Source organism: Lathamus discolor, chromosome Z, assembly GCF_037157495.1.
Source record: "Lathamus discolor isolate bLatDis1 chromosome Z, bLatDis1.hap1, whole genome shotgun sequence".
In the NCBI taxonomy this organism is placed as follows: Eukaryota; Metazoa; Chordata; class Aves; order Psittaciformes; family Psittacidae; genus Lathamus; species Lathamus discolor.
Genome location: NC_088909.1, coordinates 21346789 through 21374530, shown reverse-complemented (window position 1 = coordinate 21374530; position 27742 = coordinate 21346789). Strand labels below are relative to the sequence as shown.

General features: G+C 57.0%; 2 protein-coding genes across 10 annotated transcripts in view; both read left to right on the top strand.

The window, feature by feature from the left end:
- The window catches only part of VAC14 (VAC14 component of PIKFYVE complex), a 65267-nt gene extending 52182 nt beyond the window's left edge, over positions 1 to 13085 (top strand). Inside the window, exons 15-19 of the mRNA XM_065662510.1 lie at positions 7098 to 7272; positions 7910 to 8028; positions 8819 to 8898; positions 10520 to 10667; positions 12187 to 13085. Of these exons, the coding sequence (XP_065518582.1) occupies positions 7098 to 7272; positions 7910 to 8028; positions 8819 to 8898; positions 10520 to 10667; positions 12187 to 12349 (685 nt within the window). The 3' untranslated portion in view covers positions 12350 to 13085. The remainder of the gene's footprint in view (positions 1 to 7097; positions 7273 to 7909; positions 8029 to 8818; positions 8899 to 10519; positions 10668 to 12186) is intronic.
- Positions 13086 to 14780: 1695 nt separating this feature from the next.
- On the top strand, positions 14781 to 27456 carry MTSS2 (MTSS I-BAR domain containing 2). Of its 9 annotated transcripts, none has more exons than XM_065662502.1 (15): positions 14781 to 14919; positions 18340 to 18401; positions 18507 to 18580; positions 20374 to 20458; positions 20616 to 20707; positions 20786 to 20860; positions 21113 to 21121; positions 21588 to 21745; positions 21827 to 21934; positions 22009 to 22106; positions 22630 to 22756; positions 23475 to 23549; positions 23732 to 23908; positions 24006 to 24171; positions 25139 to 27456. In XM_065662502.1, exons 1-15 carry the CDS (start codon positions 14851 to 14853, stop codon positions 25909 to 25911), a joined length of 2148 nt encoding a protein of 715 aa, XP_065518574.1. In that variant the 5' UTR covers positions 14781 to 14850; the 3' UTR covers positions 25912 to 27456. The 9 variants fall into 9 exon arrangements, with proteins under 9 accessions (XP_065518574.1, XP_065518569.1, XP_065518568.1 ...); XM_065662497.1 differs by having other exon boundaries at positions 22549 to 22756; XM_065662496.1 differs by having other exon boundaries at positions 22546 to 22756.
- Positions 27457 to 27742: the final 286 nt, after the last annotated feature.

Genomic DNA, 27742 nt, shown 5'->3' with positions numbered 1-27742 from the left:
CACCTCCCACCCCAGGGCATGCTTGTCCCCAAGCCAAGCTGACATCTATGGGATGCTGCCACCTCCTTCCAGTTATTTTTCTTTCCTTCTGGAAAGCATCACCCCCAAATACACAGCATATTCCTGCTGTACTCCACTTTCAAGCTGGTCCCTCTGCTTTCAGAGGTCCAGGTTTCCCATCAGGACCATCTTCCCCAAAAGTTTGCCTTGGTAACAGGGGTATGCAGAGGCTTACCCACCTCTAGGACAGCAACCTGCTCCTTGGCCATGTTTTTAGGAGCAAAAGCACTTTCATTTCTTCGTCTTAAAGCAAAATGATGAGGAGGGATGAGGAAGAGTGAGCACAAAGACTCCTGTTTCTCTCCAAACTGCACATCCTGAACTGGCTCAGCCTTTCCCAGCTCCCATTGTTACAGCTTTGCACCCGCTTCTTTAACCTGTTTTATTTGCAGCAAAGAGAAATTACAGGGGAAGAAGTAAGGAGCTTGTCAGTATTCTTGAAAATTAGGCCACAGCTGTCATCCTGAAAGGGAAGCAGATGTCTCAAAGGAAGGATCTGCTACTGCTTTATGTGTCTTCCCCCTCCCCAGCCAGCTCCTACCCTTCCTCCCCTTCAAAACAGAGGATGCTTGCCTGAAAACATCACTGCCCGGTATGAGTCCCTCTCTGGGGTCAGGCTCTGGGGAGGGATCAGTGAATGTGAGTTGTTCCCCTTGGCTGGGGCAGTGGGCTGGAACTGGGATTTCAGCCCTGTGACGCTGCTGCCTGTACCTCCTGAACCCAGCATGAGACTTGGATTTTCCATCCGTTTTGCCCTCAAGTCATCAGCAAGTTTAAAATTTGGATAAGAAATGCTTTGGGTGGTTATTCTTTGCATTCCTGACAGTTTCATAGGGGGAGAGCTGCCTGTTTTCCAGGTGAGCCTCCTGTTGATGCTCAGATGTTCCTACTGCATCTCATCCCCGACTGCATGCTTGCAGGCAGGACAGCTTTATCCATGCGTCTCCATAAGATTTCCTAAAGGAAGCTAGGACAGGGACCTCCTGGCAGTCAGCATCCAAGGGGAGAATCATGAGGAGCAGGAGTTGAGGGCTAAGGCTCTGCAGGACCAAGATGCTGAAGGTGTTGGAACAAGTCCAGAGGAGGCCACGAGGATGATCAGGGGCTGGAGCACCTCCCGTATAAAGATAGGCTGAGAAAGTTGGGGCTGTTCAGCCTGGAGAAGAGAAGACTGAGTAGAGACCTCACAGCAGCCTTCCAGTATCTGAAGGGGGCCTAAAAGAATGCTGGGGAGGGACTCTTCATTAGGGACTGTAGTGACAGGATAAGGGGTAACAGGTTCAAACTGAAATAGGGGAACTTCAGGTTAGATATAAGGAGGAAATTCCTTTACTATGAGGGTAGTGAGACACTGGAATGAGCTGCCCAGAAATGCTGTGGCTGACCCATCCTTGGCAGGTTGAAGACCAGGTTGAATGGGACTTGGAACAGCCTAGTCTAGTGGAAGGTGTCCCTGTCCATTACAGGGGGTAGAACTGGATAATCTTTTGGTCCTTTCAAGCCTAAACCATTTTGTGATTCTGTGCTGTTTCACAAGCTGAAACTGATCTGAATTACTGCTTTATATTTGTGCTGTGCTCTTCTGGGGGATCCCCTGGGTTGCTCTGGGGATCCCTAGGGAGCACCTTACAGCTGAGGCAGCCTGAAGACCAGCAGCGGGCTGACAGCATGGCTCCTTCAGCAGCTGTGATGCTGGCAGCTTCTGCAGAGCAGGCACTCCATGGGAGGGTTTTCCTGTTTGCAATGAAACAGACTGCACCTTTCCCTGTTCAAGGAAAGGCAGTGCAGGGCTTGTTCTGCCTTCCTGAGATGTGCACATCTCCTTCATGGATCTGCACATCTCTTCATGGTATCTCTCTGAGGAGACCTTAGAGCAGCTTCCAGTGCCTGAAGGGGGTGACAAGAAACCTGGAGAGGAGCTTTTGACAAGGGCCTGTAGGGACAGGACAAGGGGGAATGCCTTTAACCTGACAGAGGGGAGACTGAGATGAGATCTTAGGCAGAAGTTCTCTGTGAGGGTGCTGAGGCCCTGGCACAGGTTCCGCAGAGAAGCTGTGGCTGCCCCATCCCTGGCAGTGTTCAAGGCCAGCTTGGACAGGGCTTGGAGCAAACTGGTCTAGTGGAAGGTGTTCCCTGCCCGTGCAGGAGGTTGGAACTGGATGAGCTTTGAGGTCCCTTCCAACCTAAACCAGTCCAGGATTCTGTGATGCTTCTCCAGCTTTTTTCTTCCTCTCCCCTTCCTGTCCTAATTTTGTCTGTGCTTCCTCTGCAAATTCCTAAAGGATCACAGCTGCTGGGCCGGGTTGGGGATGCTGCTGTTCGCGGCAGGAGGGTTTCAGGGGGCTGGGAGCAAGCATCACAGGCAGGCAGGTCGAACTGGGGCATCTCGCACGGAGCCTGGAGAAGGAAGGAAGGGTGGTGGAAAGCCTTAGGGAGGAGAAAGGAAGGGTGCGGAGGAAGAGGAGGGTGGGGAGGAAGGATGGGGGGGCCCTGCCCTCCTTGCAGCTGCAGGAGAGGTTGCAAGCTTCAGTCAGAGTTGCAGAACCCCTTGGAGCATCGTTGCCCCTGCCTTGGCCAGCTCCTTCCCTGGCTCTGGCCCTGTCCCAGTTGCTGGCAGTGGGATGAGACATGATCCTCTCCCTTCTGGGGCCCTGTGTCTGCACAGAGCTAATAAGGTGAATCACTGGTGCTTAATGAAGAAGCACCTGCTTAACTGAACACAGTGGATGTTGCACAGTGTGGCTGGGTGACAGGATGGGGCCAGCAGTGCTCTCCCTCCAAGGCTCCCTGCATGTCCCAGCAGAGGGTATGGTGTCACTATCTGTAGAAGAGCTGTATTTCATCTTCATTTTTATGAAAAATCAGATCTTCTCCCTCTTCGAGCAAGCGCTGGGTTGCTCTGACCCCCTGCTACCCTATTCCTGCATAGTGGCTCAGGGCAGGGGACAGAGCCGAAGCAGTTAAAGGGGCAAGCAGGAGGGATGGGAGCTCTGACAGCTCCCTGAACAATGATGTTTAGATTAGTCTGGTTTCCAGGCATCGAGCTGTCAAAGCAAGAAGGCTGGAGGAATGCCGGGGCTTGCCCTTAATTGGAGATGTGGCTCTGAATCTGTCCCATTACTTTGACGTGCCCTGGGTTCCAGCAGCCCACCCCACGCCAGGTCCGTGCCGTGGAGCTTTCAGTTTGTCCCCAAACCTCATCCTACCCGCCCAGTCATTAGTGTGGTGGGATTTTATTGTCATTGACATCACTGCAATGGTTGCTGGATCACTGAGGCTCTGGTTCTGAATGGGGCACAGCTCCACACAGGAAGGACCCCAGGGTGGCACGGCTTCTGGTGACCTTCATGGCTCTTCCTTTGGCCAGCATCATCTTGCTCAGTGGTCCTTTAGCCAAGGGGGAGGACAGGGTCCTGTCCCCTCATCAGGGGCTGGATGTGACCTCTAGGTCCCTTGGGAACCTTACTGCAGCAGTGGAGGGGGATGTCCCCTATCTTCTTGTTGCAGCCTCCCATCTGCCTACTGCTGCATTCTGTGACTCTGTTGGAAGGGCTTGAATAACCCTTTTAATTTAAGGAGTTAAATTTTAATGGCCTAAATACCACATTTCATTATCGTCACCATGTGCCTGCGCCAAGGGCTGCCTAACGTCTCGATGCTGCGCTGTGTTGATGCTCTGCGACTTCTGCTTCCTCAGGGATGCTTCTTCCCCTCCTTTCCTGCAGTGGGAGGTCCTTGGGGATTCACTGATTCCCATGGGCAAGGGGATGGGCAAGGGGGTGCCCGTGTCACCCACAGGGATACAGGGAGAATCCTGGGGAGCAGCATCTTGCTGGGATTATGCTTCAGGGGGGATTAGCTGGCTCCTTCCATCAAGTCAAAGCATGGACAGGTGGGAGGATGGATGGATGGATGGATGGATGGATGGATGGATGGATGGATGGATGGATGGATCGATGGATCGATGGACAGACGGACAGGCCACAGCCAGCCTCATTGGTAACTGGGGGACTGAGTCCTACAGCTGGTGTGTACGTAGTTGATTTATGGAGTGTATATGTATGTCTGGAGTGTAGATATAAGAGGTTCTGTCCCCTTCTGCAGCCGCTCCTCGAGTATCCTGGATGCTGCCTGGTTAGTTTGAAGCCACCTGTCCCTGCCTCCTCCCAGCCAGCCTCGCATTCCTCTCATGCCTTCAAATCCTCCCAGGCTCCAGGGTACCCCACCTCAGTCCCACCAGCAGTTGGGCTCAGCTGCTGTCTGCTGTCACAGAGGCCAGGCAGCTGCATAGCCAACCAGTTGTCCCCTCCTCCTTTGGGGACCACTTTTGGGGTGTGCCGACCAAGCGGCTTCGCTGAGGAGGGAGTCTGGGGTCTCTGCCTGCATCAGGGGAAGCTGATGAGCACTGGCAAACTCATTCTGCTGGTGGTTCCTGCAGAGCCTTGGGTATCTAGGGAGAGACATGGTGCCCATGGGAGTCAGCATCCCTGGGGGTGACACAACTTTGAAGCAGGGGGACAGACTCTGCACAGCTGCTCCTTTAATATCCTGACAGTTTCCAGTTTCCCAGTGCCACTGAAAGGAGGGGGAGCAATCCCAGCCCTTCCCTGCTAATCAAAACCAGGCCTGAAATTAGAAAGCAGCTCGCATTCGGCCCCCTGCTCAGCGTTAGCCAGCCAAATGTCAGAGCTCCTATTTATGGAAAGCAAAAGCCCTCCTTTTCCATGGAGGAGCAGCAGAGGGGGAACCTGACCGGTGTCCTTGCCAAGGGCAGCTTTGGTGGTCTCTGAGTTGCCCTCAGTGCTCCCCAGAACCATTTTTTGCTTGTCTGAGCTTGTTTGGTCTCTTTTCTTCGCCTTTCTGCCTGGAAGGTGTAAAACACGAGGAGCAGAAGAGTTGTGCCGGCACACCCAGCAGTTGGGGTAAAACTATCCCAGTGTTTATCCCTGGAGGACCCATCTGCTCTTTGGGCACAGTAAATCATCCCACCTCATGGTTCAATTGCCCAGCATGGCTGCTGGAGGAAACTCAGAAAGGATGAGGCATCCAGCTATCCACTCTTACTGGAGAAGAGTGGGATGGAGCCAGCTCACTCCTAGGCTGGGCTTCGACCTGCCCAGGCTGGGCTTGCTTTGCTGCAGCTGGCACTGGCTAGATCCTGTCTGCAACGCTGAGCTATTGATTTGCTTTTGGCTCCATCAGGCTGGACTAAATGCTTCTGCCTTCCCCATCCCTCCCTCGATGCTTCCCTTTCCCATTGCTGTCCCTCCTCCAGCCAGCCCTGTGTCCAAGCGGCGAGAAATCAGGGAAGTGTTTTCATCCCCATGAATGTAGCCGGTTACGTAAGAATAATTGGGATAAATGAGCTTATTTATCACAGCCCCATTCCATTTTAGCAGAGTCCAGGGTGATTGCTGGGCTGGGTTATGTAAAAGCCTTCACAGAGCATCTCATTGTCCGGCGGCAGCCACGCTGGATGCAGGAGCTGCTGATGGAGAGGAGCTGGGGTTGGGTGAAGAGGGAATGGGTTGCTTGGCTGGATGAGATGAGAGGAAGTGGGGGGGGGTGGGGGGGGGTTCTTCCTTCATTTGTTGCAGAAGGAAAATCTGTTTCTTCATTCCCCATCCACCTCCCGCATCCTTAAAACACCAGGCTTTAGGGTCTTTGATGTCTTAACTATAGCCGTATAGTCTTCCACCAGTCCTTCTCCACTGGGTCAGGGGCTGGAAACTTGCCTCCTTCCTCCTCCTCCCCCAGGGAGGTGCAAATGTGACCTCAGGGAGCAGGGTTAGATCAGATGTGTGTCCTACCTCCTGGCCAAACCAGACAGCTATCCAACACCTCTCACCCAGCTCCAAAGCAGATGCTCCTTCTTTTCCCTCCTAAACCCTTCTGAGATGCCTCCAGGGGGGATTTAGTTGCCAGCTGAGGTTATCTGGTGAGCAATGGTGCTTGGTAGGAGTTGGGGGAAAGAAGAGGAGCTCTGGGGAATGCCAGCCTCTCCCCCAGTGCCATAGTTCCCTGTTAGCATATAGGGAAGATGTAGGGAGCATCCCAGTTTCAGGAGAAGCTGGGAAACAGGGTGAGCTCTTTCAGGTCTCCCTGATGCAGGCACTGGAGAGCTGAGCCAGCACCAGGCAGCATTTCAGGTGTCTCTGGACAAACTGCCCAAGAAGGCAGGAGCCTGGAGAAAAACAGGAAATCCCCAAACCCAAACAAACATGGAAGGAAAAAAATCTGTTTTTTGGTTTCTGGTCTAAAATGTTGAAAACCTTGGAATGCCTCAGGGTTTGCTAAGCAGGACATTCCTGCCGTGACCCACTGGGCCTGGCTGGGCAGATCGACATGTGCTGTGGCACCAGCTATGCTGTATTTTGGGGAGAGCGGAGCAGACGCATCTTCCATCTTCTGGCTGGAGCTGCAGAGCCCCTCAGCACCAGATCTCTGGGGAGCTGGAGCGTGGAGGAATTCAAAGAGCAACAGGGCAGGTTACTGGGAGATAGGGGGATGTAGAGGGAAAGACAGGCTCTGGCTCCAGGACTCCTGGGTTACACAGCACTGGGAGAGATTGCTGTGTCCTGCTGGCCTTCCTCACTCTATACCAGTTCCCTGGTGTCCAGTGGATACTGATACGACTGGGCCAACACATGCCATCTGTAACCATGCTCCCTGCAGTTGTCTGGGTAGAAAGTGGTGTTGAAAACAATTATGCAGGTCACTGAGAGGCTTGAGGTGGCAACAAGCCATGGTGGTGGGTTGGTGCCAGAAGGGTCCCCATGCAGCCTGACCAGGAATGTGTCTTAGCCCAGCTATTGGTTTTTGGCCTTCTCCTAGTGTGAAGGTCTGCACCCTCCAAATGCAGAACCTGATGTTGCCCCACAACATCACCCTTCTGGTGCCTCTGCATTCACCCAACCTGTATACCTCACCCCTGTTCCTTTCTGGAGGAAGGGAATGATGTACAAGCTCAGGTCAGGGTCTTTGCTGTGCTCATTAACCATCCTTCCCCCTTGGTTTCTCTCCTCTGGGATACACAGGCAGCTCTGTCTACTTCTGAACGCAGAAAACATCTTCCATTCCATGGCAGACATACTCCTTCGGGAAGAAGACCTCAAGTTCGCCTCTACCATGGTCCACACCCTGAACACGATCCTGCTGACATCCTCTGAGCTCTTCCAGCTGAGGAACCAACTGAAGGAATTGAAGACCCCGGTATGGGCAGCAGGAGCAGGCTCAGCTGCTGGGCAGGACACAGTGGGGGTGGCAGGCACCTGGGGATGTATCTGGCAGGTCCCAAGGCAGCCACTTCATTCTCTCACCTTTCAGGAGTTGACTGGGGCTTGGAGGACGTGCCCAATTCTTGCTTTCTCTCCCTGGGATGGGAACATGCTCCCCAAGCCATTGAGCAGCTGCCACCTTCCTCCATCCCTACACGGGCCGGGGCACAGGTTACAGTGGGAGCAGGGCTCTGCTCCCTCAGCTGTCCCTGATGGGAACGTGCCCGCAGGGTTTGCCTAGCAGCTGCCACCAGCATCGGCCACATCCAAGCAAGGCAGGAGATGGAGGAAGACTTCTCTTTCTCATTCTGAAGGCCAGCGGTGTCCGCTTGGGTGGGACAGCCACCATCCTCCAGCCCCTCATCCTGTGGTGCCATCCCCCAAACATTTCTGGTTTCCATCTCCTGAGGCTGCTGGGCCCATAATAGTACCAGATGGAGTTGGTGGGTCCAGAAACATCCCTTCATACTTCAGTGGCACTTGCCATGCAGCGGGTTGGTGTCAGGGTCTTGGAGCGCTCTATGCTATGTGCTTGCTGGTGACTGAACCCCAATGACTCCCTCTTTTCCTAGGAAAGCTGTAACCTCTTCTGCTGCCTGTACCGGTCCTGGTGTCACAACCCCGTGACAACCGTGTCCCTCTGCTTCCTCACCCAGAACTACAAGCATGCCTACGACCTCATCCAGAAATTGTATCCTTTGGGGGTTTTCTGTGAGGCCACTAGCTGGGCTGGCCCTTTGGTCCCTCTGTGGCCACCAAGGTCACCCTGCAGGCCAGCCCAGCCTCCTCCCACATCCCATCATTGCCGGGGTGGTGTCCCCACCATGCAAGGGCAGGGCAGCCTGTGCTGGGCACTCTCCAGCTCCCTTCCCCTTTTGTTGTTCTTTTGTGTGGTGTAAAAAGAGGAAAGTATGCTCTGGCTGAGCCTTGACCTTCCCCTGCCTGTGAGGGGAGGCTCCTCAGCATCCTCTTCCTCCCAGGAAGACAAAAGCTTTGCTATCCTGGCCTGCAGAGGAGCGGGCAGTGCCCAGCATGGTGCGGTTCATGGTGAGCTCACCATCTGCCTGCAGCAGAATTACTGTTTTCTCATGCCAGCAATGCCAAACCTCCCTAGGTTAGCTTTCCGTACCACAAAGCTTAGTAACACACTCAGGTTCCCTTCCCAAGATGTTTCTCCTGCAGGCCAGGAGGTAAAAGCAGGCGTCCTCACTTGCACCATCTTCTTGCCTGCTCTCTGGCTAGGCAAGCTGCCAGGATTTGGGGATTTTGGGCAGTCTGCCATTTCCTTCATCTCTTCCTGCTCCTCCTGTTTCCTTCCACCATCACCTGGCCACCCTGCAGACCTTCCAGCCCTGCATGCATGCAAGTCCTGTCCTGCAGGAGCTGTGGATGCAGGGCGCATTTGGCATCACCCGGGGCAAGCCATGTGCTGCCACTGGGCCACCTTTTACCAAGGTAACATCCCTAACAGCCTCATCCAGTGGGGATCTGGATGTCACTGTGGATTTCCTCACCGAGGTGGACAAGCTGGTGCAACTCATCGAGTGCCCCATATTCACATGTAAGGAGGAAAAGCCATGTGGGAAGGGATGGTGCTTGGTGCTCCCCCACCCAGGCACATCCCCCCTCCCTGCTCCTCCATTGCAAGCGGCAGCATGAATAAATAGAGCAGAAGTTATGAGACTTCTTGCTGGGAGCTTTGTCCAGCACTGGAGCTGCCCACCAGGGACAAGGTGGGGCACCTTGCCCCCATATATAGGCTATGGGAGTGAGTGGTGTTGGCACCAAAGGGATGAGGGAAGGATGGGGAGAGCCTGGATCAGGCTGAACATCTCCAGGGAGGGGTGTGTAAGATGTCACTAGGGGTGTGTGTAGGATATCAGGTGAGGGGAGCCACGTGTGGAACCCTTGGTGGCATCATGCATACTGCCAGGGCCCTTAGCAAGAAAAAAAGGTGGGTTTTTTCTGGAAATGGAGAATTAAGCCATAAAAACACAAAGCTTGCTCTCTCTTCAGCTCTGCCCCCTCAGCAATGTGGGTAATGCAGCCAGGGGCTTGAGGATGTAGCTGGGAGCCAGGATAGTGGCAGAGGATGTGGCAGGGTGATCGGTGGCCACAGGGGATTTCCTGTGATGGCATTTGGCTGCTTCTGGGCTCCTTTTCCCTGAGGGGGGAGCTGGGAACTGAATGTGCTGGGAAATGTCCCGGAAAGGGATTTTTTTGGAGGGGGACCTATATAGGTTTAGGGCTGGAGAATACCTAGGGTAAGAAGGTTAAGAGCAGCCAGGTAATGGAGACCTGGGGTGACCCTCAGTCAGGTTCTCTTCCATGGTACCCTGTGTTCATCCTGAAGATTAATTTCTTACCGTGTGAGGCACACACATGTCTATGGTGGCTTTCCATGGCCCCAGGTTATTCCTTGAGGGTTCCCCATGCACATTATCCTCCAAATCTCAGGGTAGGTGACAGACCTGAGCTGCATAGAGCAGCATCTCTGGCGTGGCTCCCTTTGCTGGGAGCCACCACAGGTGCTAGTCGGAAGTCTGAGGTGAGATGCTGGGGCAGCAATCTCTCACCGAATCCCCTGGCCTGCCCCAGGTGGGACCTTGGCTGTCTGCAGGGCTCCAGAAGACCCTTTTGCCCATGAGCAGCAGGAGGGATATGGGGGGAGGGTGGTTTCCCCCCTGCTGAGCAACGCCAAGGCCCAACACCCGTAACCATCAGGGTTGAGTGGAGATGATCCCTTCTGCTCAAGAGAGTCCCTGGGAGGGTGTCACCCAGCCCTTCTGATGTGTGGTGCTCCAGGGTGGTATTTTGCTCATTCTGCAGAAGCTGAGGAGCAGTCTCATGTTGCCCATGTGTGTTCCCTCAGGCATGCAGCATGGGCAGTGTCAAGTGTGGGCAGTAGGAGGGATGGGAGACTGGGGAGCTGCTGTCCCCTTCCCCAGCTGGCAGGTGGGGACTGTGGCGAGGAGAGGGGCTTCTGGCCTGTGAAAGACACAAAGATTGTGAGTTAATGGAAGGAAAGAGGCTGCTGGTGCCATGTGAGTGCCCTTTATGTCAGCTGGCCGAGGCTTATGGCTTCCCCAGGACCATCAGAGGGGTCAGAAGGAACCTGCTACTGGGGCTGGAGATGAAAGGCATTTTACCTGCCTCCCCATCCTCTTCCTCTCCTCTTCCAGACCTCCGCCTGCAGATGCTGGACGTGAAGAAGAACCCCTACCTGATCAAGGCTCTCTATGGCTTGCTGATGCTGCTGCCCCAGAGCAGCGCCTTCCAGCTCCTCTCCCACCGCCTGCAGTGCGTGCCCAACCCCGAGCTCTTGCAGATGTAAGTGCGATGGGGATGGACCCCCAGCATCAGCACCAAGGCCAGACCAGCTCTGTGTGTCCCCAACTCCAGCAGCTGAGCATCCCTGTGATCCTGGGCTCCAGCTTTTCACCCCCGGCTCCTTTGCGTCCATGGCTGCTCTGTGCCCTGTGGCCAGCAGGGTTGGCTCGGGGCGTGGTGGGGGGGGAGGTTGTCTATATTTGGTAACCCTGGGAGGGCTGTGCCTCATCCACAAGCATTTGGCATCCAGGGTGGAAAATTTCACTTGTGGGGTCGCTATGGAAACGAGCAGAGCCAGGAAGGAGGTTTATGGAGAGAGACTCTGGCAATGCAGAGTGCTCCCAAAGCATCCCCATCACAGCCCAGATAGCATTTGCAGCACGGAAAAGGGAGACACGTTTTTGTCTCCCTCCCCATACCTGGCCTTTGGGGAGCCACCAGCAGCGATGTGCAAAGGCAGCATCTCCCTGGGGTCCAGCCAAAATCTTCATGCTCTGTGCCCAGGGGTGCTGCCACCCAGCTCTTTAAGACACCAGTGATGGGATTTGCTCACCATCCCTTAGATAATAAGCTAGAGGGTGTGCATATTAAAGCCGTTGCAAAGCCCTGGGAACAAAAAGAACTGCTCCCAAGATGGGTAGGTTCTTGAATTAACCCCCCACTGCCACCTCTCCTTGGCTTTTAACTGCTTCTGTGTGCTGCCTTTTATCCCTCATGGCCTCAGGCGCTGAGCTCGTACTCACCACCCAGCGCTGGTTTTTAACTGGAGGGGTGGGGAGGGAGCTTCATGTACTTCTCCCCCCCACTTTTCTCTGCTCCAGCGCCCATCAGTGGGGGTTTTTGAGCAACCAGAGCTGTCAGACGGCCTGAGCATCTGATTAACTCTGACCTACATTCCTTCAAACACCGAAGCCGGCTTTCATAACAGGCCAGCCCCAGCTGCCCCCTCCCCAAAGGGGACACCAGGGCCTCAAGAGCTGCCTGTCCTCTGCCCATGGGCTCCTCTGTGACCCCTGATAGGCATCCCATAGCTGGTCCCCCCCTACCCTTTGTGTTGGGGACAGCTTTTGGGGATGACCATCCACGGATGGAGCTCCCCGGGGCTCCAGCTGTGAGTGCTCATCCCCAGAGGCTGTCCCCACTGCCACTAGCTCTTCTCTGTGCCATAACACATGGATATTTTTTGCTTGCTTATAAAACAAGGAGGGAAACTGAGGGTCATGGCTCTGGCATCCTTTCGGACCAGTCTTGCTGTTTTCAGATGGAATGGGTTTGGACATCATCTATATTGGAGTGGTTAAACATCTCCTGAGGGTCCTTTGTCTCCTCTCTCCTGTCCCAGGACCTCTTGGGCTCCATCTCATGCATTTAGGGAAGGGAAATAGGTCTTTGGGAGTGTTTTGTATGGCACCAGCGTTACTGGATTGTTCTGGGCTCAGCTTTTTCAGGAAAAGCCCTTGGTGCTGCCTGGGTGCAGGAACCTCCTGCCTCTTCTCACCCTCACACTTCCTCCCCACAGGGACAGCACCAAAGCAACCACCGGCCTCAGGGGGACATCCGTGTCCAACATCAACTACACAGAGCTGCTGCAACACTTTGAGAAGGTCCAAAACAAGCACCTAGAAGCACGACACCAGCGAGCCGGGCGGGCAGAGCAGTTGGACCGGCGGATGGTCCCCTGAGCATCCCTGCCACAGCCACGGGGATGCTCAGAGGGATTGAGGCAGGGACCAGGGGATACAGATCAGGGGACAGGGACACCAGTTGCTGGGCACTGGCAGATATGGTGGGTTTAATGGCAGAGGCAGATGAGCAAGCGCTCAGCATGGGGCTGGTTTTCCTGCCTGCTGTGTGTGTGGATTGTGGGGGACATTCGGGCTGTGCCCAGCTTCTCCCATGGGAGGGACATGTGGGGATCTCCCATGATGTGGGGATCTCCCATGGGAGATCACAGGGATGTGGGGATGGGCTGCAGCAGGAGAGGGTCAGGGGAAAGCACCTCATCTCATGCAGTAGGAGGAAACTCCCCTTTGTTTTGCTAATGCCTTCCCTGTGACTGTCAGCTGAGCACCCAGCCTCCTGCCAGCAAGACCAGAGGAAAAGGAAGGGAAGATGGGAGCAAGCCCTGGCCTCTTGCCCTGGAAAATCAGCACAAGGGGCCACTGGCCACCTCTTGCCAGCCCAACTTCCACCTTCCTGATCCTAGACAGTGCTGGTGGCTGCTGGCAGCGTCCTGTGTGTGGCACTCGGTCACCTTCCTGCATCATGCATCCTCCCCAACTCCCCAGCTCTTGGCACAGATGTCTGCACAGCCTTAACTCCCAGGGAACAGCAGTGACCCCCGTTGCACCCAGCCCAAGACTTGATTCATTGTTCCTACCTTAAGCTCCCCATGATCAAATAAATGAGCAATGCAGAGCTGGGCTCCCCATCATGGATCTGCTCCAACTGGGAGGCATGGAGTAGCTTGCTCAGCCCTGTGCCGTGGGCTGGCCCAGCCCTGCCACGTTGGCTCGCAGGCGAGCCGGGCTTCTCCACCTTCTCCTCTTCCCAGCAGGAAAAAAACCACTGCCGAAATTCTTCCAGGCCATGGTCACGAAACCACAATGTGGTGACAGGCATTTTCCTGGCTGCCTTCACGCTGTCCCACAGCACTGAGGGACCGGCACATGCCAAGATGCTCCATTTTGGGGGGTCACCAGTGCATCCCTGGTGTGTTTCAGAGCCTCACCTGATCCCAGGGGGCGTTGGAGGAATTTATGGAGTTTTTATGGCTCCTGGCCTGTTTACAGCAGAGCTGGGCTCTGGCAGTGGGTTTCTCAAACAGCCCTGCACCGGCGCTGGTTTGGCCAGGATAAAGACATTCCTGTCATTCCCAGGAAAGGGCTTTCCAAACCCAGTCAAGGCAGGTTAATTTTAACAGCCAGTCCTTCAGGATGGGTGAGTGGTGGCTTCCGTAGCCCACCAACTGCTCAGGGTGCCATTGGGGAGTCCCTGTGGCGTGGCCCCAACCACTGCAATGGTTGCTGCTGTTGTGGGCCAGGGCTGCTGCCGGGTTCACAGCTGCTGGGCAGCCTCTCTCCATGCTGAGGTATAGGGTTTATGGGGAGAAATTCCAGCCAGCTGTCGGAGTGCAGAGTCATAATCATTTCCTTATGGGTGGCCCTTGACCAGCGCTGGCCAGAGCAGTGTGAGGCTGCCAGGGCATCGCTGGAAGAGGGCTGGGGTTGCTTTTCTGGCTGGAGGGGAAATAGGTGGCTTAGGCTGAGCCTGTAGCCACAGCTGAGCATTGTTTCACTGTGAGTTGCAGTTAAGTCTTTCGGGGCTCAGCCTGACACCCCAGTCCCAGGAGGTGTGCTGGCAGGCCGCATGTTTCCCACTCTTGGTAATGGAGTACCCAAGATGCCTGTAATCACCCCATTGTGTTAAACTGCAGTGTGCCCCAAGCCATTTGGCTGCAGCACACCTGGGCATGTGCCTTCCCCAGGGTAGGGAAGGCCGTGGGGGTCAAACAGCCCTTGGCAAGAGCCTGAACAGAGCCCAGAGCATCCCATAGCGGTACCGATGCTCACCCCAGGTCCAGCATCCCCAAAGGTACCCTGGGGCTCTCACGCTCCCTACTCAGCACCCCCGCAAACATCCCTTGAGCCATCCATCCGCTGCCCCGCTGGCAAACCTTGATGCTGCCCCCCTGCAGTGGCGTTGCACCCCGGGCACACCACCCGCAAACATCCCTCGGGGCTCCCGCAGGAGTCCCCGCAGCGCCAGACTCCCGAGCACCCCTCAGGCTTCCTTCGAGCATCCACCCCACCCTCTTCCCCGCAGCCTCAGCACCCCCCGGCCCCGCATCGGGCAGCGCATGTGCCGCGCAGAGCCCGCCCCGCTCCACCCCCGCCGCCGCCGCCGCCCCGGGGGCGCCGCTTCCCCGCTCGCTGCTCCCGTTCCGCTCCTGCTCCCGCTCCGCTGCCGCCCGGGGGGCGGCCCAGGGGGGGCGGCGGCCCCGCTCAGCCCCGAGGCGGAGGGCGGCGATGCGCCGCGCCGCGCCCCGCCCGGACCCCCCCCCCGCAGCCGCCGTTCCGCCCCGCCGCCGCCCGGGTGCCGCCCGCCCCCCGCCGCCGCTGAGCCTGGCCCGCGGCCGCGGCCTCCCCCGGCGGCGCCGCCCGCCCCGGGCTGCCGCAGCGCGATGGAGACGGCTGAGAAGGAGTGCGGAGCCCTCGGCGGCCTCTTCCAAGCCATCATCAATGACATGAAGGTACGGACACCCCCCCCCCTCCTCCGCCGCCCCGTTCCGTGACAGCGGAGCACCTTCCCCCGGGCTCTGCTCTGCAGCACCGAGCTGGGGGTCGCGGACCAGGGTTGGGCATCGGAGCCGCACATCAGCCACACATCGGGTGTCGGAGCCTGGCTCTGGGTGTGCTGGAGCCTCGCATCAGCCCCACACTGGGCATCCACGCCCCGCAGTGGGCATCGGAGCCCGTGCTGAGGACCGCAGCCCCACATCAGCCCCGTATCCCTCACCGGGTATCGGAGCTCTGTGCTGGGGATGGCAGCCCCTCATCAGCCCTGTATCCATTATCGGACGTTTGAGCCCCACATCGGGTGTCGGGATCCCACATCGGGTGTGTCGGGCCAGAGCCCCACATCAGCCCCATATTGAGCATCGGGGCCCTGCTTTGAGCACCGGGCCCCATGCTGGGCATTGCAGCCGCATATCCGTCCCTGCATACCAAAGCCCCATGTCGGGAATCTCAACCCTGTATCCATCCCTGGGTATCGGGCCCCTGTGTCGGCACTCAGACCAGGCACAGCTGCCCCATGCCGGGTACTGCTGCCCCACATCGGGCATCGTGTTGTTACCACTCCCCAGCTTGGATTCCTGCAGGACCCACTGGGGTTTGCACCAATGGAACAAAAAGGTCCCTTGGCTCCTCCATCCCCTTTCCCAACGCGGGGAGGGGACGTCGCCTCTACCCTCCGTGGGAGCAGGATGGGGCCAGGTTTCAAGAGAGCCTTTTTTTTTTTTTGTTTGTTTATTTTCATGTCCGAAAGGAAAATAAATAATAAATGCAAGGCAGGGGGGGCGGGGATTTTTGCCTGGGGGATGAGCGGGGAGGAGGCACCAGCCAGGTTTCGGGGGGGGGGGGGGGGGGGGGGGGCTGAAATTCCTGCTGCCAGCCCCAACGGTGGGGTATACCCCCAGTCATTTTTGGGGATGCAGAAGCTCTCTTCCTTCTCCTCCTCCTCCTCTTCCTCTCTTCTCACTGCAGCCCAGTCCAGACAATGCTGTCATTGCCAAAGCAGAGGAGGGGGGGATGATAAAAAACATAAAAGCCTCACTGAGAAGGAGATTAACCCTTTCGAGGGACAGCTGTGGCTCCGCAGGGCTGGACCATGGATCAGGGCTGGGAGAAAAGCCCTTGAGAGAGGAAATCCCGGCTCACCCCGGGGTGCTGGTGGGGAAGGGTGCTGGGGTGCTCAGCCCCTCCAAATGTCTTCACCCCGGATGGGCCCCACAGCCCGAGGGGGGAGCAGAGGAAGCCCATGCCTCAGTTTCCCTATTCTCCTGCTGGGGCTGTGGAGTGGATGAGCCTGCCTGGAGCTGTTGCCAGTGCCACGCAGTGATGTGCCCAGCCCCAGTGAGATGTGGCTTGGTGGTTGTGCCATGAGCCCCTAACCGGCATGCTGGAGGAAACCAGGATGGATTCATTTCCACACCATTTGTAGGTGGGAAAGATGAAAGAAAAGCAATGAAAAGGAATAAAAAAACCCTTTGGTGCCACTGGCTGAGTGCTGGTGGCACCTAGGGGTGCACTGTCTCCATCTCCCAGCCACATGTGTGCCCTGGTACGGCGCTGTGGGATGGGGAAGAACCCTCTACCCAAAGAGCTGATGGCACTGAGCAGCATGTTGAGGCTCCGTGGCCGGTCCTGTTGCACTGGACACAAGGGCAAAGGGACCTTGTTTTGGTGGCCAGTGGCTTTTTCAGCATCCATCAGCCTGCACTGGGGAGGGCTCAGGCAGAGAAGCCGGGTGGCGCTCCCCAAGCTGGCTTCATTCTTGTCACTCTTCCAGCAAGCTTAGCATCCTTCTGTGACCTTTGCATGACCTTGTTGCTGTTGTCCTCACCCTCATCCTCCTCCCACTCAGCATCACAGGGTACTGGGGATATCACAACCTGTACCTGCGCTAGGGGTGACCCTCCGCTCGCCCTGCCCAGGGTGACCAAGGGCTGGTGGCCCCAGAATGGTGGCAGTCCCGGGGACTCACAGCTGAGCCAGGGTGCTGCCACAAGTGGCACATTAAGTGAATTCTTCAGCCCCCTTCTTCACTCACCCGTGAGGAAATGAGGGCTTTTGTGGTTCTCAAAAACCAAGCCTGGGCTGGACCCGTGCCCCTTTTCATGCAAACTCTGTCCCCAAGATGCCCCCAGGCTCAGCTCATAAGGGTGTGTGGTCACCCACATCCTGCACAGCCTGCTCTGGTGGCTGCCCCAGGGGCATTTGGAAGTCCCCACTACTGTCATCAGATGGTGGCACTGGGGAGGAACCAGGATGGTGGCACTGGTATGACAGCACCGGGACTGACCTCACTAGGATGGCAGCACCAGCATGGCCTCAGCAGGATGATGGCTCCAGGACAGGCCTCATTGGGATGGCAACACTAGGACATGCCTTGCTGGGATGGCATCAGGATGGCCTCAGTGGGATGGTGGCACCAGGACTGGCATTGGGATGGCTTCACCAAGACAGCACCAGGATTAACCTCACCAGGACCACACTGTCTGGCCTCACTAGGATGGTGGCACTATGGTGGCCTCTCCATACGGCCCCATCAGGATTAGCCTTGCTAGGATAGCACCACGACTGGCCTTGCTGGGATGGCACTGGAGCTGGCTTTACGGGGACTGGCCTCGCTGGGATGGCACCAGGATGGTCTTGCTGGGGCTAGCATTTCCAAGACGCCACTGGGACTGGTCTTACTGGGACTGGCCTCGCTGGGACAGCATGGAGATGGCTTTGCTGGGATGGTGGCACTGGGCAGTCCTGGGATGGCCTCACCTCAAAGGCACTGGGACTGGTCTTGCTGGGGTGGCCTCACCGTGATGGCATTAGGATGGCCTGGCCAGGATGGCCACACCAGGACAGCACTAGGGTAGTCTCCCCAGCACCTGTGACCTGTCCCCACAAAACTGCCCATTCAGGGGGACCCCAGAGCTCCCCTCCTGCTCCATTGGCCCTCATGAGCTCAGGGTGCCAGGGACTGGGGCTACTGACTGTGGGGCTTGAGCCCTCCCTGATGATGATTGTGGCCATCACTGCTTTGTGGGAGGCCAAGGTGCTGGAGGGCTCTGCTCTGGGCCTGGCCAGGGTCTCAGATCTTGCCTGTGCACCAGCTCCTGTCCTCCCCCCAAATTTGCAAACCCATAAACTGCCTTGACCCTTTTGAGGAACAGATCACCCAAAATCCTGAGGTCTCCATGGTCTCCACAATGTTCATGGCCAGACTGGAAAGGGAAAAACACAGAAGGGGAAAAGGGTTGTGCTCACCCTTTATTAGCCATCAGAGAAGCTACACCTAGCCAGTCACAGCCCATCTCTCTATGATGGTGAAGGTAAAGAGGTTCAGGAGGACAAGAGGCTCCAGCTCTCACTGTCACCTTCCCTCCTTGCAGAGCTCCTACCCCATCTGGGAGGACTTCAACTCGAAGGCTACCAAGCTGCACTCCCAGCTCAGGTGAGTGACTGGGGAGGACACAGGACACGGAGTCCCCCTATCCCTATGGGCACGTCCTGGGGTGCCCAACGCCTGCTGAGCTCCCCCCTCGCTCTCTCCTCCCAGGACCACAGTGCTGGCCGCAGTTGCCTTCCTGGATGCCTTCCAGAAAGTGGCCGACATGGCCACCAACACCCGAGGTAGGGTCCTCCTGCCATGGGGTGGGTGTCCACCAGCTTGGCCAGACAGGGGGATGGGTGAGGATGAGGAGTTTCCCCCATAGGGGTCCCCTGCCCATGTGGGTTGGGTGCGCTTCAAGCAGCAGCTCCACTATCCATGGAGACATGTCCAGCCTGTCTCCTTATGAGGAGGAGCATCCTTTAGGAAGCAGGGTGGGAAAGATGGGCTGCTGCTGAATCTGGCCCGTGGGCAATTTAGCTGTATCTTCTAGTGGTGCTCATTTGCTCAGGGGGAGATTTGGGGTGGCACAGCGCCACGCCATGGTCCCCTGCACCCATCTCTGCCCCTCGGGGATGCACCCAGGACTGGGCCACCCTCCTGGTGTCCCTTTGTCACTGGGTGGGATGGGGGTGGGGTCCTGGCTGCTCCAGGGGGCTCCAGGGAAGGGGAATCATACGGAGGGAGATGTAGGAGCCCACTGCTTCAGGGACAAACTGCAACCTACCGGGGAGGTGAAAAGCTTAGGCTGCAGGCAGGCCCCCCCTGCTCTATGGGGTGGGGGGCTGGACCCCTGCGCCCTCTCCAGGTGCCTGCTGATGATGAAGAGCCACTTCCCACCGTTTGGCTTCTGCCAAGCAGATGGTCCTGGGCTGGTTTGCAGACTGGCGGCATCCAGGCCATCTGGAGCTGTGCGAGGAGGAGGAGGAGGCAGCAGCTTGAGCTGGGATCAGCTTTGCCTCCAAACCCACTAGCCTACTGCACCAGGGCGATTAGAGCTCCCCAGCTCCCCTCCAGCCCAGGCACTGACAGCAAAGGGGGGGGACACAGTGGGGGATGATGGGGACAGTGTCACGGGGCCACCCTGTAGTGCTGCATTGGGTGGTGGCATCTTGGGGACATCCCTGCTATTTTTGGAGGTGTAGGAGGCAGAGCGTTGGCGTGGGGAAACTGAGGCAGGGCTGGAAGCCTCACATGCAACGAGCAGCACGTGGGAGAATCGGATTAGGAGCAGCAGGAGCCAGGATAAGAGCATTAAGGCCTGGATTAGGAGAACACCCCAGCACAAGAGAAGGCCCTTAGCCCGTGGGCTCCCCCATTCCCATAGACTCGGGGGTGCCCACAACTCCTGCAAAGGATGGAACATATCTCTGGAGGTTTTCGGAGGCAGAGAAAGGCAAAACATCACTCCTCAATTTGAACCCAAGGGTTTGGGATTGCAGCTTTTCCTGGGATTTGACAGCAGCACTGCCACCATGTGGCCATTCTTAGGCTTCAGAGTTAACAGCGGTTTCACATAAAAGGGATGATCCTGCGTTCAGTCGCTGGCAAATATCCCTCCCGGAGAGCTCTGATTCCCTCTTTATCTGTTCTGGATAGTGCCTGGAGGTGAGGAACATGTCTGGGTGCCTGGCACTGAGTTGGGAACAGAAGCTGGTCCCAGAGCTGTTTGCTCCCAGCCAGTTACTCGTTCCATGTCTGGCAGTGGTACCTCACCCCCCACCTTCCCTCCCCTGCACACGCACCCCCACCCCCATCCCAGTGCCAAATTTGAGACAAACCAGGAAAAGCCAGGAGCAGGTTTTCATTTCAATGCTGCAGGATGGGATATTTCATGCTTTACTGGATGCTGATTTTTTGATTTAGTGGATTATGGGGAAAGCAAGCTACCCCCAACCCAGTGTCCCCAGAGCCCAGTGTATCCCAGCACTGGTCATCCCCACGGCAAGCAACCCTGCTCCCAGTATTGAAACTGGTCTGTGACTGGTGTGGGGGTCTCCCCTGCCCCTTGTCAGCGGTGTTTTGGTCCTCCCAGGTGCCACGAGGGACATTGGCTCCGCGCTGACCCGCATGTGCATGCGGCACCGCAGCATTGAGGCCAAGCTCCGGCAGTTCACCAAGTAAGGGGGCCCGGGGCACGGGTAACATGAGTTGGCCAGGCTCAGCCCTCCCTCAGGACATGCTGGATGCTGACTGGACCTGAAACAGGGGTCACAGTTCCCTCTCCAACTACTCCACTGCTCTTCCACACCCTCTGCTTCTCTCTCCCTGCTCCAGCGCCCTCATGGAGAGCCTGATAAACCCATTGCAGGACAGGATTGAGGACTGGAAGAAAACTGCCAACCAGCTGGACAAGGACCATGCGAAAGGTAGGACCTGTCCTGGTGGGGGTCTGTCTGGTCAGCGGGGGGTGGGGCTCCCCTCTGACAGCCCCCCTGTGCCCACAGAGTACAAGCGAGCCCGCCACGAGATCAAGAAGAAATCCTCCGATACCCTCAAGCTCCAGAAAAAGGCTCGCAAAGGTGAGGGGGGCCTCCTGGGGTGGGGGTACCCCCGCCAGCCCCTCCGCAGCACCCAAGGCCAGGGTGGGCATCCCAGATGCAGCACCCTGGCTGCCAGCTGGGGGTGGGCACTAGGGGGTCCTGCTGCTCCCCCTGCAGAACTGGGGGTGCTGGCATGGCCCGGGGGGGAGGGAGAGAGATGGGGGCCCTTGGCCTCTTTTCACACGTTTTCTCTGTCTCCTCTCTTCCCTCCCCTCCACATCCTTCCTGTAGAGCTACTTGGTAAGTGAACCGCTGCCCCCCTATTCCGGCCCCTTCTCTTGCTTCCTCATCTGCTCCCCCCATTGGTGTCCTTGGGGCCGGGTCTGCCTCCATCCATCCATCCATCTGTCTGTCCCACCTTCCACTCCCTGTGCTCCCCCTGCCCTGCTTTTAGTTTAGCTTGCCCCCCACATCCCAGAGTGATGCCAGCCCACTGTGGTGGCACCTCAGCAGGTCCCCTGGTTTCAGGCACCAGGGAAGGGGACAAGGCGACAGAGGAGCCTCCCCCTGGGGCTGCCGTGGAGTGAGGGTGTTCCTGAACCCTCCTGGGATATGGGCACAAGGGGACCTGTGGCACCCACTGGGATGCGAGGATGGGGTGATGTCTCCTAGCTGGACCTGGGGGGTGTCCTTGGCTTGGCCATGGGACCCCCAGCAGGCTGGGGGTGCCAGGCAAGCCCAGTGTTGATGGTACCACATCTCTCAGGGAAGGGGGACCTGCAGCCCCAGCTGGATAACGCGCTGCAGGACGTCAATGACATGTACCTGCTGCTGGAGGAGACGGAGAAGCAGGCGGTGCGCAAAGCCCTCATTGAGGAGCGGGGTCGCTTCTGCACCTTCATCACCTTCCTGCAGCCCGTGGTGGTGAGCACAGGGGTACAGGAGGGCCTGGTTGGGGGTGTTACTGCCCAGTGGGTGCTGAAGTTCTCCCTTGTCTCACCACAGAATGGGGAGCTCACCATGCTGGGAGAGATCACCCATCTGCAGGGCATCATCGAGGACCTGGTGGTGCTCACCGCCGAGCCCCACAAGCTGCCCCCTGCCAGTGAGCAGGTCAGTATGGGGAGACTGGGGGGGACAGTGGGGAGGAGCATCTTTGGGAGGCTGGAACTCCATCCTTCCTGCAGGTGATCAAGGATTTGAAGGGCTCTGACTACAGCTGGTCCTACCAGACACCCCCATCCTCACCCAGCAGCTCCAGCTCCCGCAAGTCCAGCATGTGCAGGTATGGTGGGGTAGGCTTCACCCCGCTTCAATAACACCAGGGGCGTAATTATGCTTATGGCCTTTGAGGATGTTCATGAGGTGCATATCCACCTCCACGTGTCCATCTGGCCAATGCGGAGGAAACGGGATGGATGTGGTGGTATGGCTGGTGGGGCATCCGTTCTCTGAGTTTTGGGGATGATGTGAGCTGAGCAGGGAGGGTCTGGAAGCAAACATGTCACTTTTGCCCTCTGTCCCCTGCCACTGGGGCACCCCAAAAGAGAAATGGATGCCCCATGAGGACCCTGTGCCTCAGTTTCCCCAGGTCGGGTGAGGGGCAGTGTGCTGGGTGTGCTGCCTGCGGATCCCACCACTTCTGAACCTCTGTCTTAAATTCTCTTTTCCTTCCTTTGTGCTCTGCACCGGCGTGTCTGTGACCTCGCGGTGCCCCCCCCCAGCAGCGTTAGCAGTGCCAAGGGTGGCGTGGCGTGGCCCAGCGGGGCTCAGACCTGCTCACCCAGTTCCACCTATCGCTACCGCAGCCTGGCGCAGCCGCCCGCAGCCACCACCCGCCTCTCCAGCGTCTCTTCCCACGACTCTGGCTTCATCTCCCAGGATGCTGCTTACTCCAAACCACCTTCCCCTATGCCCTCGGACATCACCAGCCAGGTACGGGAGGGGGGTCAGAGCTGCCCACCCTTGTGCCTCAGTTTCCCTTTCTGCTGGGTGCAGCACAAGGGGCCGGTGCAGAGGTGATGGGACCCCAGGCGTGTTTCCAGCTGCACTGGCATCACAGGAGGTTAATATTGGGAATATCAGAGATGCCTGCCCTGCTTAGGGATGCAACAGACCACACTGCAGAGAAACCCCATCTGTGACCCAACCCCCAGGGATGGTGCACAGGTATTCCCCGAGGGGACAGGGTATATCCCTCTCACCCCAGCCCCATAATACCCAGTTTGTGCCAGTCCCCCATCAGGCAGCATGGAGCAAAGCTTCCCATCATCCTGCATCCTCCCCAGTGCCAAGGATATCCCAGGACCCCCCAGCACTCTTGGGAACTGCAAATCCCTAGTGCTAGGCGTGCCACCAGGTTGCCTTGCACTGCCAGCACTGCCTGCCTGCACTAACCTGGCATCTTCAACCTGGCGAGAGATCCTGGGGCTCCCAAAACAACCACTGGCTCCGTGGAGCTTGGCGTGAGCTGGAGCTGAGCATCCCAACCCTGCTTCTGGGTCAGATCCTGCTCTGCTGGATCCCCCACCATAGGGGAGGTGGCCTTGGTTGGCTGGGGAAGCTGTGGATGCTTCTCTAATCTGGGCCATGGCTCTGGCTGTGCTTCCTAACCACCTCTTCTCTCCCACTCTGATCACCGCTTGGCACACAGAAGTCCTCCAGTTCAGCATCCTCAGAGGCCTCTGAAACCTGCCAGTCAGTCAGCGAGTGCAGCTCTCCCACCTCGGTTAGTTCTTGCTCCACCACACCTTGTGGGGTTCGGTCTCCAGATCCCTACTGTGGGGCAGAGTATCCCGGCCAACACGCATGGCTTGGGAGACACATTGGTGTATGCCCCTTCCACCCTGCCTCACTTTTGGTTCCCAGTCCCAGTTTCACCAGCATCACCCCATGCTTTGGCTATTGCAGGACTGGTCCAAGGCCAGCCCCTATGACCAGCCGGTGGTCCCAACGCTGCAGCGGCGCAAGGACCGCGTGGAGCACCTGCGGGAAGCTGAGATGGGCTTACCCACCAGTGGGTACCCTGGCGTCGTTAGTGAGGATGCTCCCAGACCACGGATGTCCCCAGCTACCATTGCTGCCAAGGTACCTGCTCCATCGGGGACAGCACAGAGGTAGTGGGCTTTTGGAGGGCTCCCAAGAGAGAAACCACGATGCTGATGGTGTCCCCTTGTCCGCACAGCATGGGGAAGAGGTGTCCCCCGCCGCCAGTGACCTGGCCATGGTCTTGACACGGGGGCTGAGCCTGGAGCACCAGAAGAGCAGTCGGGACTCACTGCAGTACTCCAGTGGCTACAGCACACAGACCACAACCCCGTCCTGCTCTGAAGACACCATCCCTTCCCAAGGTATCTGGCAAGGGGCACCCAGGGCCACCCAAAATGGCACCCAGAGCAGGGAAGGGGACAGCACATGGTTTGGTGATCCTGGGGTACATCTCTGTGCGCTGGGTGTCATAGCATCAGGCTGGGTCACATCGCACAGGAGCTGGTGGGTGAAGATTTAATGGTGGGGGGTGAGGTTCAATGTGTGGCACAAGCATCATGCCACACCATAACTGCAGTTTCACCTGGTTATTTGGGTGTCAGTTTGGTCTTGATGGCTACAGTTGTGCTGAGCAGTGCAATAACAGGTAGCATCACAGCAGGGTGATGGTTTGCAGTGACGTGTTTAAGCCCAGCATTTGAGTACAGGTGGAGACGGTGGCAGATGGTGGGTGATGGCAGTGGAGATGACAGTTGGAAATCAAGTAACCACAGGGATCATGTGGCATGGTGATGGCTGAGCTGGTTGTGGGCATGTGGTGGTTGGCTGTGATTAGGTTGTGATGGCAGTGGTTGGGGTGGTTTTGATGGTGATGGTTGGGTTTGACTGCAGCCATGTGGTGGAGATAGTTGAGGCCAGTTGTGATTATCATGGCTGTTTGTTTGTGACCATGTTAGGATGACAGCAGCAGGAGCTGGTTGTGATTGCATTGCGATGGTGACAGTTGGGTTTGGTTGTGATCTCAGTGTGGATGATTGGGTTTGATTGTGGTTGCCCTGTGCTCGTGGTGGTTGGGTTTGATGATGATGATGATTGGGTTTGATTGTGGTTGCCCTGCAATGGTGATGGTTTGATGGTCAGCATGTTGTGCCAGCAGTGGTTGGGACAAAAGCAGTGATTGTGTTGCAATTCATGGCAGTTGAGTTTGGTTGCGGTTGTGTTGAGATGGTGGTAGTTGGGGCTGGCTGTGATTGCGTTGTGAAGATGGTGGTTGGGCTTGGCAGTGCCACCACCCGCCTGTCCACACTGACCATGCTGCCTCCTCCCCAGGCTCTGACTACGACTGCTACTCAGTGAACGGCGATGTGGAGTGTGATCCCCAGAGCGAGTTTGACAAGTCCTCCACCATCCCTCGCAACAGCAACATCGCCCAGAACTACCGGCGGATGATCCAGACCAAGCGTCCTGCCTCCACTGCCGGGCTGCCCAGCGGCACCAACCTCCCGGCTGGCACCACCCCAGGGGTGGCCACCATCCGCCGCACACCCTCCACCAAACCCTCTGTCCGCCGTACCCTCTCCAACGCTGGCCCCATCCCCATCCGACCCCCTATTGTCCCTGTGAAGACCCCCACGGTGCCCGACTCCCCTGGCTACACTGGCCCCACACGGGTGGGCAGTGAAGAGTGCGTCTTCTACACCGACGACGCCTCGCCGAACCCCCTGGATTTTGCCAAAGCATCGCCCAAGAGGCTGAGCCTTCCCAACACCGCCTGGGGTGGTGGGGCCATGGAGATCTCTGTCTACCCTGGGGCCGGCCAGCACCTCTCTGCTGAGGAAGAGGAGGACCAACAGTTGGCTGCCAACCGTCACAGCTTGGTGGAGAAGATCGGCGAGCTGGTGGCTGGTGCACATGCCCTGGGTGAAGGCCAGTTCCCTTTCCCCACTGCCGTCGTGGGGTCTGGCCCCGGCGAGGAGACCCCCGCACCCCCCCCAGCGGCCTCCATGGACCCCCCGGCTGAAGACATGCTGGTGGCCATCCGGCGCGGGGTCCGTCTCCGCAGGACCGTCACCAACGACCGGTCGGCCCCGCGGATATTGTGATGATGTGCCCACCGAGGCCGATGGACCCCCCTGGGGCACCCGCTGCACCTCCCGGGACCCCCTCATCGGCACCTGCTGCCCCTCCTCACTGCCCCGCTTCCTGCTCCTTTGTCTCTTTTTTCCTTCCCCTCAGCCCTTTCCTTTCTTTGCATTTTTCCTTTGCTTGTTCTCTCTTGGGCTCTTTTTTGACTCTTTTTCTCATTTTCTTCTTTTATCTTCTTTATTTTTTTCTTCTTTTCTCTTTGTCTCCTCTTACTTGTCTCTTCTTTTCCTCTTTTGCTCTTTTTCTATTTTCTTCTTTTCCTTCTTTCTTCTCTTTCTTCTCCTCCTCTTTCGTCTCTTCTCCTTTTCTTCTTCTCTTCCTCTCCCTCTTCTCTTGCTCTCCTTTTCCTCTCGCCTTCCTCTCCCCTTCCTCTCCTCTTCCTCTCCTCCTCTTCTTTTTCCTTCTTCTCCTCCTCTTCTTTTTCCTCTTCTTTTCCTCTTTTTTTCTCCTCTTTTTTTCCTCCTTTTTTCCTTTTTGTTTCCTTTCCTTTTCCTCTCTTCCATTTTTCTCTTTTCCCCTCTCTTTTCCTTTTATCCTCTCTCTTTTTCTTTCCTCTCCCTGTTTTCTTCCCTTCCCTCCCCGGACACAGGCGGGTGCCCCAGCCCCAGAGCCACTGGGGCCACGGCAGGAGCAGCACCAGGAGCAGGGGGGGCTTGTCCCTGTCCCAGTCCCATTTTGAGGGGTCAGAAGCAGCAGGGAGGGGGCTGAGGGGGGATGTGTGAAAGGGTAGGGGGACAGAGGGGGATAGGCCCTACAGCCCCTCAAATTTGGAGGGACACCAGGACACAGCTGAAGATGCCAAACCTCCTCTTTCCCCCCCCCAGAGATCACTGGGGACCCCCCCCCACAACCTCTCCCTCTCCCTCAGCATCCACAGACCCTGTGCAGGGTCCTGCTGGGGGAGCTCTGGGGGGCAGGGGGGGGTTCACCCAGACCCCCCCCAAAGCAAAGCAGCTGGAGGAAAGCACAACCCCCCCAGGCCCCGCTGTACATAGTCCCTGACACCCCGCTGTCTGTCGCATTGCAGCCCCCTTTTCCCTCCCTTAGGAATATCTATTTAGTTCCCACACACACCCCCCTTCTCCTGCCCAGAACCGCTGATGCCAAGTGAGAAATGTTTGGGTTTGGGGGAGGGCGGGAGGGAAGTCTCTTATTTTGTACAGAAAACACAATTCCTTGGAAAGATAAAAACCAACCTGTCTTTCGACTGAAGTAACTTTTCTGGTGCTGTTGTTAACTTCGTCCTTTCTCTTTTTTCTTTTTTTTTTTTTAATTTATTTCCCCTCCGTGTTCCTGCCTCTGCCGCTGCTTCCCCCTTCCCCATCCCTCTTACAGGTTTGTTTCTCTTTCTTTCATTCCCTCTTTTCTTTTAGTTGGGGATCTTTTTCGTGGCAATTCCCCTCTTTCCCACCCCTTCCCCCCCCCCCCCAATTTCCATAGTCACTGCTACAAGTAACGAATGCACTGTGAAGATTCCAGTATTAATAAAGGTTGTACTGTAATTAATAGCCTCACCTGCAGTCCTGTGGTACCCTGGGTCATGGGAGATAAGGGAGGAAGGTCCCATCACCCCTTTGCAGTGCCCTTGATTAAGGGAAAGTGGGTGCTCTGGGGTGTGATGGGATGAGACATGTACATGGTCAGGATGATGGAGAAGAGAAGCTGTGCGGAGGTCTCATAGAGGCCTTCCAGTGTCTGAAAGGGGCCTACAATGATGCCAGAGGGGGACTCTTCATCAAGGACTGTAGCAAGAGGACAAGGGGTGATGGGTTTAAACTGAAACAGGCA

Coding starts and splice junctions, on each gene's coding strand:
- MTSS2 (XM_065662496.1), top strand. CDS start 14,851: ATGGAGACGGCTGAGAAGGAGTGCGGAGCCCTCGGCGGCCTCTTCCAA. Junction 14,920..18,339: donor CCATCATCAATGACATGAAG/GTACGGACACCC, acceptor CCCTCCTTGCAG/AGCTCCTACCCCATCTGGGA. Junction 21,935..22,008: donor TGCCCCCTGCCAGTGAGCAG/GTCAGTATGGGG, acceptor TCCTTCCTGCAG/GTGATCAAGGATTTGAAGGG.